Source organism: Oryzias latipes, assembly GCF_053564925.1.
Source record: "Oryzias latipes strain Hd-rR chromosome 1 unlocalized genomic scaffold, Olatipes_Hd-rR_3.1 chr1_Y".
In the NCBI taxonomy this organism is placed as follows: domain Eukaryota; kingdom Metazoa; phylum Chordata; class Actinopteri; order Beloniformes; family Adrianichthyidae; genus Oryzias; species Oryzias latipes.
Window position 1 is genome coordinate 11,196,846 of NW_027616335.1, and position 13,153 is coordinate 11,209,998.

Here is a 13,153-nt window from a genome sequence, read left to right on the forward strand (position 1 = left end):
CAGAGCTGTTTTAAAAGAGAGCGCTTTGAGGCTCACTTGCCTCAGTGGCTCAAACGGTGCGCACGACAGTGCGTCTAGCACCACCGGTAAATCCCAAGGAGCAACAAGGCTTTTCGACACCGGTCGGAGCCGCCGTGCGCCCCTCATAAACTGACAAATAAGCGGATGCTGGCCCACTGTTTTGTCATTAAGACCTATGTGACAGGCGGATATGGCCGCCAGATACACTTTAATGGTGGAAAAGGACAAACCTTTTTCAATCAGTTCCTGAAGAAACGATAGAATGACTGGGACGGGGCTCTGGAAAGGCATTACGGCCATTTTTACGCACCAGTCCTCAAAAACGCGCCATTTGGCGCAGTAGGCGGAGCGGGTAGACCGCGCTCTGGCACTCTGGATCGTGTCCACGGCGTTCTGCGGGAGTCCCGCTGCCATGAGATTCAGCCTCTCATGGGCCAGGCCCACAGAGCCAAGCGTTACGGATGAGGATGAAAAATTTCCCCGCGGGCCTGCGACAGGAGGTCCCTGCGTAAAGGCAGAGGCCACGGTTGGCTGTGCAGCATCTGAATGATGTCCGCTAGCCAGTGTTTCCCGGGCCACCGAGGGGCTACGAGGATAAGAGAGTGTTTCCCCTCCCGAACCCTGGTGAGGGTAGGGGCAATCAACTCCAACGGTGGGAACGCATACAGAAGTCGGCACGGCCACTCGTGCGCTAGAGCGTCCACCCCCAGGGGGGCGCTCTGGTCCGTCAGAGAGTAGAAAATCTGACATTGAGCGTTCTCCGCTGACGCAAAGAGATCGACCTCTGCTTGACCGTAAATGCTCCACATCTGGGCTACCACCTGGCTGTGGAGCTTCCATTCCCTGTAACGCGGGTTCCCTCTGGAGAGCAGGTCGGCTCCTCGGTTCATTATCCCCGGTACATGAATGGCCCGCAGCGACAGAAGTCGGGAGCTGCTCCACATAATCAGTCTGTGTGCTAGCGTGTGCAACTGAAATGAGCGAAGCCCTCCTTGTCTGTTGATATACGCCACCACTGTGGTATTGTCAGTCCTGACTAAAACATGGCGCCCATTCAGGAAGGGTAAGAAATGTTTCAGTGCAAGAGACACCGCCAGGAGTTCCAAGCAGTTTATGTGAACTGATCGCATGTGGGAGCCCCACAGACCGTTCACATTCCGGCCCACCTTTGACATTTCCCCCCCTTTTAACAATGGTCGTCCCGAACATTATTCTGCTTCATATCTCACCGGAGGTCTCCCTAAGTTTGACCTTTCGGACCGACGCAGAGGTTCAAGGCCCTCGAATGCATCCGGAGGGTTAGGTGGAGCAGCTGGTGGCTGTCTTTCAGGGCATCTAACTGGTTGCGGGTTGCATCCCATTATCAGTCTTGGCAACCACAATGTTGGAGGGGGAAGTTTGGGTTCCAGGTCAGCTGATTTTCCATTCGGTTTCAGTGGTGGAGCATTCTCAGTCAGAACAAGGGGACATGTTCGCAGGTTATTTCGGTGCACAGTGCGGGTTGGTGTCTCCTTAGCCTCCGGCCGCAGGATATACACTGGGCTACCTTCGGAGAGCTGGGAGACCACCACGAAAGGTTCAGGAGACCATCTCACACCTAGCTTCCCTTTCGCCCTTCTGCGAAAATTACGCACTAATACACGCTCTCCAGGCAATAGGGGCGTTTTGTGGGTACGCTTGTCGTATCGTCTCTGATCCAGCGCCTGTCGCTTCTGCGTTTGTCGTCTCACAGCTTCATAAGCATTCTGTAGAGCTTTATGATGAGAGTTCACCCAACCTTGTAACGTCTGTGGTTGCTCCTCAGGTCCCAGTCCTGTCGACCAGTCTACCGGTAGTCGAGCGTGTCTTCCGAACACTACGTAGTGGGGAGTGAAGCCAGTAGTGCTGTGCACGGTGTTGTTATAGGCCTGCACCAGGGCTGGTAAGCGGTCGGCCCACTGTCCATGTTCAGTCTCTGAAAGTGAATTCAATAGACCCAACAATGTCTGGTTAACACGTTCACAACCCCCATTACCTTGAGGCCAATATGCTGTAGTACGACTTTTCTTACAGCCATAGATGCGACATAGCTCTTTGAATATTGAGGATTCGAAGGCAGCGCCTCGATCTGTCAAAATCCGTTCTGGGCAACCAAACTTCTGAATCCAGTTATTGTACACAGTTCGGGCAGTGGTTGCTGCCGACTGATCTTTAGTGGGAACGGCTTGGGCATATTTAGAAAAGAGGTCGGTCATGACCAGGATACAAGGCCACCTATCCTCAGGCCGACCCAGGGACAAATAGTCCAACCCCACCACCTCAAAAGGGTATGAAGTTGTAATGGACATCAGGGGAGCCCTCACCTCCGGGCCACGTTTTGCGCAGACACACTGAAGGCAGGCGTTTGTCCAGTCGGTTACATCTCTAGCCATTTGTGGCCAGTAGCAGCGTTGACGCAGAATTGATAGTGTCCTGTCACTGCTTGGATGACCCATCTCCTGATGGTATGCAGCCCACAGGTCTTTGGCCCCACTTCTGGGTATAAGGACTTGAAAAACCTCCTGCCCTGAACTGGCCTCCAAAAAACACCTCCCCAACACCCCATTACGGAGCTCGATCTTGCCCCACTGTCTGAGAAGCAGTTTTAGATCTGCAGAGGCAGCCTCACGTACCTCAGGTTGATCCACATGTTGCAGCTTCCACTGGCGCAGCTGTTGGAGGTCAGGGTCTTCGTGCTGCCTGCTCTCCCAGCCCTTCACTGTAGTCTCCATGCTGGTCACATTGTGGCAAGTGGGCTCTTCCTGTGAAGACAGCCGTGACAGGGCATCTGCATTTTTATTTTGCTTCCCCGGCCTATAGCTGATGGAGTACTTGTAGTTTGCCAACTGTGCCACCCAACGTTGCTCCACAGCCCCCAACCATGCTGAGTCCAAGTGCACCAGGGGGTTATTGTCCGTGTATACGGTAAACTCAGCCCCATACAGGTAGTCTTTAAATTTTTCAGTGACCGCCCATTTCAAAGCCAACAACTCCAACTTGAAAGAGCTGTGGTTTTGGTCATTCCGCTCTGTTGGATGCAAGCTGCGGCTGGCATATGCTATGACCCGCTCTTTCCCATCTTGCACTTGGGCAAGAATAGCTCCCAAACCTTCAAAGCTGGCATCGGTATAAAGTCTGAATGGTTTGGTAAAATCAGCGTATGCCAGAATAGGGGCACTCAGCAACGCCTCTTTCAGTTGATCAAAAGCTTGCTGACATGTAGGAGACCAGGAAACAAGTGAATTCTTCGCGGTGGCCGACCCATGGGTAAGGGCGTTTAATGGCAGGGCGATCTTGGAAAACCCAGAGATGAACCTGCGGTAATACCCCGCGAAACCCAGGAAGGACCGAACCTGTTTCACAGTTTGGGGGACAGGCCAGTCCCTCACAACCGCGGTCTTAGCCGGGTCTGTCGAGACACCCTGCTCACTGATGATGTGCCCAAGGTACGTCACCTCCTTCTGGAACAGAAGACACTTCCTTGGTTGTAGCTTCAACCCATGGATGTAAAGTTGTTGGAATACCTCTTCCAGATGCTGCAAATGACTCTGGAAGTCAGATGAAAAGACAATTATGTCATCAAGGTATATTAGCAACGAGTCATTCACCATTCCCCCCAGACAGCGCTGCATTAGTCGCTGAAAAGTGGCTGGGGCATTACAAAGTCCAAAGGGCATTCGATCGAACTCGTATAAGCCAATAGGCGTGGCAAAAGCAGTCTTTTCCCTATCCGCAGGGTCTACCTCAACCTGCCAGTAACCACTGGCAAGGTCAAGTGTAGAATACCATTTTGCAGCCTTCAGACAGGTTAGTGACTCTTCAATCCGAGGCAATGGGAAAGCGTCCTTATGCGTTAAAGCATTTAGCTTCCGATAGTCAACACAGAAACGCCAGTCTCCATTCTTCTTTTTGACCAAGACAATAGGAGCTGCCCATGGACTTGAACTCTCCCTTACCACCCCTTTGTCCAACATGTTTTTGAGGAGAGAGCGCAGTTCTGCATACAAGCTTGGTGGAACCGGTCGGTATCGTTCCCTGCTCGGAGGAGCTGAACCAGTAGGAATCTGATGCTTGACAACTCCAGTGCAGCCAAAATCCTCCTCGTGGCTCGAAAACACCTTGGTCCAACGTTGTAGAAGTTGGGTCATCTGCTCCTGTTGACAAACTGTGAGACCATCCCCCCTTAAGGCCAGAACTGGATGTGCTTCCGAACTGCTAGTTTCTTCTGAAGCTCCAATGCGCCTTACTGCCACCTCCAGCACTTCCGCGTCGACCCACTGAAGGCTCAGCTCATGCTCACCTTGGATGTCCACCGGGTCAATTTCTGTTACTTGGGCCACTGGCTGGCGCTGTGGAACCTCAACTGGATATGGATTCGGGTTACAGACTCTACATGGCAAACAGTTTCCTCTCAACAAAGTCAGCGTACGCCCCACTTGCCACTCGGTGTCATTATTGGTTAGTTCTTCTACCATCACAACCCTAGTGGCCTTAGGGTCCCCCTCTGCTACTTGGATCCAAAGCACCATCTCCGATTGTGGTGGGATCACAACAGGCAACTGCCGCTTTAATTTTGCAGTAGCATGGAATGGTGGTTTCAGCTGGCGAGTGTAGGCCAACTGACAGTCTGCAAAGGCTTGTGTCCAGGCCTTTCCTTCCTGTGGTTGAAGGACAGCCTTGAATGCTGGTACACCAGGATGGTTTCCCTGTGTGAGGGCAGACCACACAGCCTCAATAACATTCATCCCAAGAATTCCTTTTTCAGTACCTACACACTTATCTTCGACTATCACAATGCCCTTGCCCGATACCCGAATACCACCCACCATGCCATCCAGCAGCGCATAACCCACATAGGGGATCTCCAAGCCATTTGCAGCACGCAGAGTCAACCAGGGCGCTTCTTCAACCTGGGCTTCACAGTCCCCCAGGCACTTTCTGAATAGACTTTGGCTTAGCATAGTGACTTGGGATCACAAAAGGAACAGGACGGTTATTCAGAATAATCGTGACAGTTGGGCACTCACCGACTAGAGCCGACTTTGCGCCACTCTTTGATGCCCCCACGGCCCGGCCCTCAGCTGTAGGGGGTTCTAAAAATCCTGATTGCGGCGAGACCTCTGGGGACACCTCCGCTGCATGTGACCAGCCACCCCACAATGTCTACAGATGGGCCTGCCATACGCATCCCATTGATGTCCAAGTGTTCGGGGGCTGGCGACTCTGAAAGGTCCTGGTGGAAGTGGCTGGAGGGCTGAGCTTCCTGGCAGTTCAACCTTTGCTTCTGATGGAAGTTGGGGGGGAGGATGCGCAACTTCAGGTCCTTTAGAACCAGCTAAAGCTTTTATTTCTGAAAGGAGTTCCTTCATATCTTTCAGTTCTTGCTGCAACTCATTACGAAGTTCAGCTTTGAGCTGGTCCAGGTCAGACTGTGAAGCGAGTCTTTGAGTTGCAACTCTTTGGACTGTTACAACCTCCCCTTCCTCTTCTAGCTCTTTTTCCAGTGCTCTGGCCTCTCGACAGGCTTCTGGAAAAGTTGTGTCTCTGCTGCGACGAATCTGTCGATTAAGTTCTTGCTTCACCGCGCCTGGACGAAGCCCCACCAACAACTGGTCCAGGAGCAAGTCATCAGTGTCCCCAGCAACATCTTGGTCATGTTGGCGCCATCTAGAGAACAGCTCCCTTAATCTTAAAATGAAGAGGTGAACAGACTCATCAGATTTTTGACGACAGTTAAAAAATGCAGCTCTTAACTGGGCTTTAGAAGCAGGTTTAGCGAATTCACACTTCAGTAACTCGAGCACTTTCTCCCCAGTATTCCTCTCATCAGGTGCTACCAACAGTAATTCACGCTTGGCTTCCCCTTCTAGGGCACTCATGATAAAGTCTGCTTGCTGCTGGGGCCCCAGTCCTTGTGCACGCAGCATGGCTTCCACCTGAACCCTCCATTCTGCAAATGTTGACCTGTCACCACCAAACCTTGGAACATATGCGGCACCCATAAACCACGGAAATGTAAACTGTGCCATCATGGGACTACAATCCTCATGGGCTTCTGAAGTCATTTTTACACAGTAGAGCTGATCCTGCCGACAACGCCAAAAATTTGCAGGTGTCACACTGGTGATTGAATCAGCTCGATAAAATACTGTGCAAAAATGACTAGAAACAATTAAAAATGTAAAAAGGGATTTAATAAATAGTAGTCTAAAAACAGCTGTAAATTGTTAAAAAAATAAAAGACATAAAAATTTGATTAAAAGTCCCAGCTAAAAGAGTCCAGTCCCAAAGCCGCGCCCCCCCGAAGTCCACCGTTGAATCCGGCCGTGGAGGGGAAAAAACCAGCGTCTGTGCGGCTGAAACGAACACACAAAAAACGAAAAACTTCAAGGTGTTACACCAACATCAGCCACACGCATCCAGGCCGGTCGGGAGAGCAGACTTTCCTTTATGCACCGATCGTCAGGCCTTCAGGTCCCACACGCAACTTCTCGGTCAGCCTCGGCATTCCTCCACACGGTCGACGCCCCCGTCTCACACGGCTCCCGCTACGTCTTCAAGGCGATCAGCTGGTCCGCCTTCCTTTGGCTCTCAACCGGAGCTTCATTCCTTGCGGCACGCTTCAACTGCGCTGCGTGCGTCTGCCTCAGGTGCTTGCTTCTCCGGCAACTGCTCAGAGTTCCATTTATGCAGTGGTGAGGGGTTCTGCCCAATGAGGTCCAGGTGTGTGTAATCAGGTCCATGATCCAATAAAATTAAACCGCATGCAAAAGTAAAAACTAAACAAAACAGCACAACATACAAAACCACCCAACACCAAAAGAAATACTAAGGATCAGCACAAATATTACACACATTCCGGCCCACCTTTGACACACGGTTCCCATAACAACACCCGTGGTGAGGAAAGAGATATCCCTCCACTTGTGTAGGGCGAGAATGCATGTCACCGAAGCAAGCACCCGTCGGTGACCATGGCGGGCAGGGCTTAGATTGAGCGACGCCACCCACCGCTGAAAAGGACGCATGTGTAAGCGACCAAAAGGGATGACGGACAGAGCCGATGCCATCAGCCCGAGGAGCCTGAGTCTGAACGTTATCCACGCCCCCCTGCGGAACTTTGACAGACACGCCCGGAAGGCTGTCACTCTCTCCGCTGAGAGTCGCGCTCTGAACTCGACTGAGTTCAGGGATAAGCCGATGAAAGTGATCGTTTGAACTGGTGTCAACATGCACTTTTCCCAGTTTACTGTGAAGCCCAGTGCAGTTAGGTGCGATGTGAGCAACCTGGCAACCTGTGTCCTGAGTTCTTCGGGAGACTGCGCTGCGAGCAGCCAGTCGTCTAAATACATCGCCAGCCGAAAACCCATCGGTCTCATGGGTGCGACGGCGCCCTCCGTGCATTTCACAAACACCCGCGGACTCAGTGAGAGCCCGAAGGGGAGAACTAGAAACTCGTAAATCTTCCCTCGAAAGGAAAATCTGAGATACTTTCTGTGAGGGGGGTATATTGGGTCGTGAAAATATGCGTCTTTCAAATCTATGGAGACGAACCAGTCTCCTGGACGCACAAACCGTACCAGACCTGCGTGTGTTAGCATTCTGAATTTGTACTTTCTCAAGTTTTTGTTCAGTGCCCGTAGGTCTAGAATCGGACGCAGGCCTCCACCCCGTTTTGGGACCAGGAAGTATCTGGAGTAGAAACTGCTGTGAGCCTGCTCCGGTGGCACTAGCTGAATGGCTCTTTTGCCTTGCAGTGTTTTGATCTCTTCCTGCAAAATGCTTGCGTTTTGCCCCCTGGCCTGCGACTGCAGTATACCATTGAAAAGGGGAGGGGTGGATGCAAACTGGAGTCTGTAACCCTTGGTAACAGTGCTTATAACCCAGTCTGGCGCCTCGCAGTGTCGCCACTGCTGTGATTTGTCCGAGAGCGGGCCGAGCGGCTTCTGTGCTGAGACACTGGTGGGCGTGGCCAACGCGAGCTGCGCTGAAGCAGGGCTCTCTGCCACCACGGTGCTGGGCTGCTGTGCCACTGGTGGTGCAACAGCTCTCTCCTGTGTCCTCATAAGCAGTCGCGCAGCTCCCACCCGGCTTCCCGTCATTTGTATGTGTTTTGTTTTTTGTTTTGTCTTTTTGTGTTGAGGCTGCGCCCTTGGCTCGGGGCCTGGTTGCGCGCCTCAGGGATTTTTTATTTGTGTTTGTTTTAAAAACCTTTTCAAACACTTTCTGGGACACAACTGTGGCTCCACTGAGCTCTCTGTGGGTCACTATTTTCTCCTTTTTAACTGGCTGTGAACTGTGAGGACCACCAGAGCCTATGCACGCCGTTTGGTCGGGCTGGAACATGCCCTGGAGAAAAACGACGGGAGCTGAACGTTTCGTAGAAGGGCGGAAGCAGGCTTCTGGTTGTGCCCGCTCTCCATCCCTGGTGGTTTCGCCCTAGGTGGCACGCCTCTTTTTCTTTGCGCTCTGAGCGACAGGAGGCGCTGGCTGGGCTGCCGTTGTCACGTTGGGAGCAAACGGTTTCTTGGCCCAGGCCCCTCTGGCCTCAGCAAGTTTTCCCTGGCTCCGGTCACCTGGCTGAGGCTGGCGTTTCGGAGTGCGGTAAGCTGGTCTAGCTACCGCTTGAGCGAAGGAAAGACGCGGTGCAGCTGGGGTAGGAGGAGGTACCCTCCTGGGCAGACACAGCTGCAGCGCTTCACCTTCCCGTTTCTTCTCCTCACAGCGCCTTTGCATAGTGGCCACCGCTGGTCCAAATAGGCTATTTGGGTCCACAGGCACATCGAGGAGTTGAGTCTTCTCCTTCTGAGAGAGACTAGATAAGTTCAGTCACCGGGCTCTTTCCTGGACCACCATGAGGGCCATGGCTCGCCCAGAGGCTTGGACTGCGGACCTGTGGAGACGCAGACAGAGGTCTGTGACCACGCATAGCTCATTCCAGAGGTCTGGGGTTGGTGTGGCTGACATCTGTTCCTGCAGCTCTGTCTGGTAGGCTAGGAGCAGAGAAGATGCATTCAGGGCTTTCACCGATGCAGCAACGGCCTTGTAGCCCTTTTCAGTGAGAGTTGACTGGAAGCAGTCAGCTTTCGAGGGCAGGGCGGGGCCCGCGGAAGTCATGGTGGACTTCTGCGTCGGGTGCAGGTGGGATGCCGGCAGCGGTTCGACTGGAGGGATATGTGAGAATCCGTTCTCCTCCATGTTAGTCCAGTCCAAAGCCGAGCCTCCCAGGATGGGGCTTTTGGCTGTAAAGGGGGTGCTCCAGGTCCTGGTCGCTTCCTCCAAGCACTCAGGGAACACTGGCAGCAGCTGTCTGCTGGAAGACTTGACTTTTTCCCTCATAGCGAGATGTGGTGGTCTCAGTGAGGGCTTCAGGCCACTTAATGCCCAGCTTTTCAGCTGCTCTTCTGCAGACATCATGCAGGTCCATCGCAGCGGTCGGGTTTGGGAAGCCGCCGCACGCGTCGCCCGCAGCCAGTGTCCACCGTGTCCTGGAACTCCGGGGGAGCGGCCTCCTGCTCTTCCATGCCCTCGAGTGGCGCGACCGCATCCAGTTGGTCGCCCCAGCTCATGCCTGCCACCTCTCCCCGAGTAGACTCCTCTGGTAGTGGGGGGCTGGTTACCCCCAAGCCCGGGTCTGCCTTGGACAGACTAGCTTGGCGCGCTAGTCTGAGTCTCAGAGTCTTAAGGGAGAGGCGTGCACAATGCTCGCAGCTAGCCGGAGATGCTAACGCGTCCTGGGCATGTTGCAGCCCTAGACACGCAGCACAGGCAGAATGGGTGTCTGCCCCCGCAATTTTGCTGCCGCATGAGCAGGCTCTAGGCAGAGGTCTGACCGTTTCCATGGCGAGGAAAGGTTCAGGCTCCATGACGACTTCGTCGACTCCGGTTGAGAGCGAAGCGCGAAAAATTACTAGTATGGTGACTAGTTCTAACGGGTGCTGTTTGGAGACAGGCCAACCGCGTTACCCAGACAAGCTATGTAACACCGACTAGCGTTCAGCGACCGAGTTGTTAGCTCGCTCTAAGAACAGTAAGCTAGCTTCGGATACTACACCTGCCGTCTGAGGATGCTTCTGGGAGCGAGAAGAGGTGTTAGACTGAGGAGAGAAGATGGCGTCCGGCTCTTATAGCAGGAGGAAGTCCCGCCTCCTGAGAGCAGACGTCACCTTCTGTCTGCCAGTCAAGACTGGCGTAATGTAAAAGAGCTTCTGGGGGACAGCGCAGGGGGCGTGTCCCATAGTGAGATACCGAAACGAATGTTGAAAGAGAACTGAATATTGGTTCTACATTTTGCACTGGAATGCCGTTGTTGCAGCTTTAACACGGTGAAGGAGTCTCATCTTGATGAAGATCAAGACTGTTAGTTTTGGATTCAAACCCTACCGAAGAGGATTAGGGCCATGGACAAAGAAAAAAAAAGGGCATAGAAAATTCTGACTTTTCACTATTTCAGAGAAAGAATGGTATTCAACATGTGCATCAACTCAGTCCTCTACCACATCACTGAAATGGAGGGAATTTAATTGGAAAAACCTCATGCGCTTCTTTATTACACCTTTAATTAAAAGCAAACTATCAGCAAATCCACAGATGTGTTGGAGACAGTGTGGTGCAGTAAAGGCAAATCACTCTCATATCTTCTGGAACTGTTCGCAAATAGGACCATTTTGGCATTCCATCCATCATGTCTTAACAAACGCTTTGCGCTACACAATCCCCTTCAAGCAGGTAGTATTACATCTGGGCAACATTTCTGAAACAGTCATTCCTCAAGATCAGTATTTGGTGAAAATATTCCTGATTGCGGCAAGGAAAGCAATAACCAGAAGATGGCTTAAGCCAGAACCACCAACCCTCACAGACTGGACTGAAATAGTGGAGGAGATTTATATCATGGAAAAGATGACTTTTGTTTTAAGATTGAGAGAAGGACATTTTAAGGAAAAATGGGACAGATGGACTGTATATAAAAACTCACTGGTCGATGTATGACATTTCTGGAATGGTGACTGACATGTTCTATTTTTTTTCTTCCTTGCCTTTTCTACTTATTTATTTTTATTTATTATTATCATCTTCTTTCTTTCCTTTTCTACTCTTTGTTTGTAAGACTTTATCTGTTTGATGTCATGTTCTAGTGTTCTTTATCTTGTTTACAAAAAATGAAAAATAAAACTTAAGTTATAAAAAAAAAAAAAAGAAAATTCTGACTTTAAACTCAGAATACTGACTTTAATCTCAGAATTATGACTTTATTCTCAGAATTCTGAGTTTAAAGTCAGAATTCTGAGAATAAAGTCAGAATTCTGAGAAAAAAGTCAGAATTCTGACTATAATCTCAGAACTACGGAGGCCTGTGAGCTGCTTCCTTCAGTTCGCTTTAGCAGCACTGTGGAGTCATACATGCCGAGTGGAACTAATGAAAATGTCCTCTTTAAGTTTCTTGTTGCGTGCGGAAGTTTACCAGGAGGCCACTGTGTTAACAGCACAACAGAAGGTGAGTAAAAAGAGATTTATTTTGAATTTTTTTAATGAAATGGCGACAGACAATGCTAGCATTTTGTAACTGTAAAACGTATTTTAAAACGTACGTATATGCTGTTGAAATATCAACGTCAGTGACAAACAGTCTCACGGAGTTTCAATTTGTGCATTTCTGCACACTGCAGTGTTGTTTGCATTCAACTACCTGATGATCTCATTTCTGGACCTTTAAAGACGTTTTACATTCTGAAAATACTACTGGACTGTATTTTTATCCGACAGATTGTTGTGTTTTCCAAGTATGGGTGACTAAATGGCCACCGATCTTTATTTTGACTTCATTACAATATTTAGCTCTCAGGCGCCCTGTCACGTCATTTTATATCGTTTTTATCGTCTTATTGGCCGACATGCAGGACTGTGCCCCGTTTAATAATTATCTATTTTCATAACATTCAATACCAGACCACGCATATTTGCTTCCTTTACATTTGCGTGAGTGTAAAGGAGGCACAGGTTGCGGAAGTCACATGACACGTCGGAGTCATGTGACTGGATACGCAATCCAAGGCAATCGTCATCTCTTCCTTGGAGAGTACAGACAGAAAAAAACAGCCATGTGTTGATTATTTTTAACACCCACATTAGCGAAGCTAACATCACGTCTATCAATTCTGCTACAATGTTTACAGAGAATATGCTTTAATTATTTTGACAGGTGTAGTTTTGAGCGCTAGGGACAGTTTCAATGTTACGTCATCAGGTGGTTCTCCAAAATAAATCAGATAATTGGCTCAATGTAGATCAGGATTTTCTAAGAATGCATTTTCAGTCTGTTTGGAAGCACCTGATTTCTCCCAGGTGTCAAATGTTGTCAAAAGTTCACACACAGCATATGGAAGCTCCATGTTGGAGAAAGTTCTCATTTATCCAGGTGATGTCTTGAAATTGAGTCTTGGCATCTGGATTTCAAATCTTTCTTGAGAAAAAAAAAAGATGGAACTCCAGATGCCAAGACTTAATTTTGAGACAAAGAAGATGGTTATTTTCTTATATTTTTTACTGTGACATTAAGTAAAACTCATTTACTTTTTAAAAATGATTATTATTTTTAATTAATTTTTCTTTTGTGCTGATTGAACGTGATGTCATCCCTTTGGAGGATGATGCATCCCTGGGACAGAGACAACACACACAATCACCATTCACACACTTTACATTAATCAACTATAATGATGCAAGTTTTTTGGACTGATGGAAGAAGCTGCAGAAAACTCACTCATGCAGGCAGGTGAACATGCTAACTCCACACAAAAAGGAGCCTTTTGGGATTGAACCAGAGCCCTCTTGCTATAAGGCATGCCTGCTAGTGCATCACTGTGCAGCTGTGAGAAGTTTATTTTGAAAATAATATTCTAAGTTGGAAGCAGTTATTAGAAACAATATTAATTTGAGTTTATTGTTTAAGCATGGTCAATTGGAACATACTTCCTTCAACACAGGAACAGCACATATATAAAGATCAAAAAGAAGTCACAATCTGTGAGTATACATCCTTGTATCTTACTTTTCATAATACAAACTAAACAGTTAATGCTTGAAACGGGAAGGGAAGAAGCAAACTTATTTA

At 49.6% G+C, this 13,153-nt stretch overlaps 1 protein-coding gene and 1 pseudogene across 9 annotated transcripts in view; one reads left to right on the plus strand and one right to left on the minus strand.

Moving 5' to 3' along the window:
• Window positions 1–440: 440 nt before the first annotated feature.
• Window positions 441–9,920, minus strand: LOC111948354 (uncharacterized; annotated as a pseudogene).
• A 1,456-nt stretch (window positions 9,921–11,376) lies between these two features.
• The window catches only part of LOC144981372 (uncharacterized), a 60,528-nt gene continuing 58,751 nt past the window's right edge, over window positions 11,377–13,153 (plus strand). For 2 of the 9 annotated variants that reach the window (XM_078943815.1, XM_078943814.1), the window contains exon 1: window positions 11,389–11,536. In XM_078943815.1, coding sequence (XP_078799941.1) covers window positions 11,443–11,536 — 94 coding nt within the window. In that variant the 5' untranslated portion in view covers window positions 11,389–11,442. Of the gene's footprint in view, window positions 11,537–13,153 lie in introns of all 9 variants that reach the window. The other 7 variants (XM_078943818.1, XR_013654443.1, XM_078943821.1 and 4 more) reach the window with 7 other exon arrangements.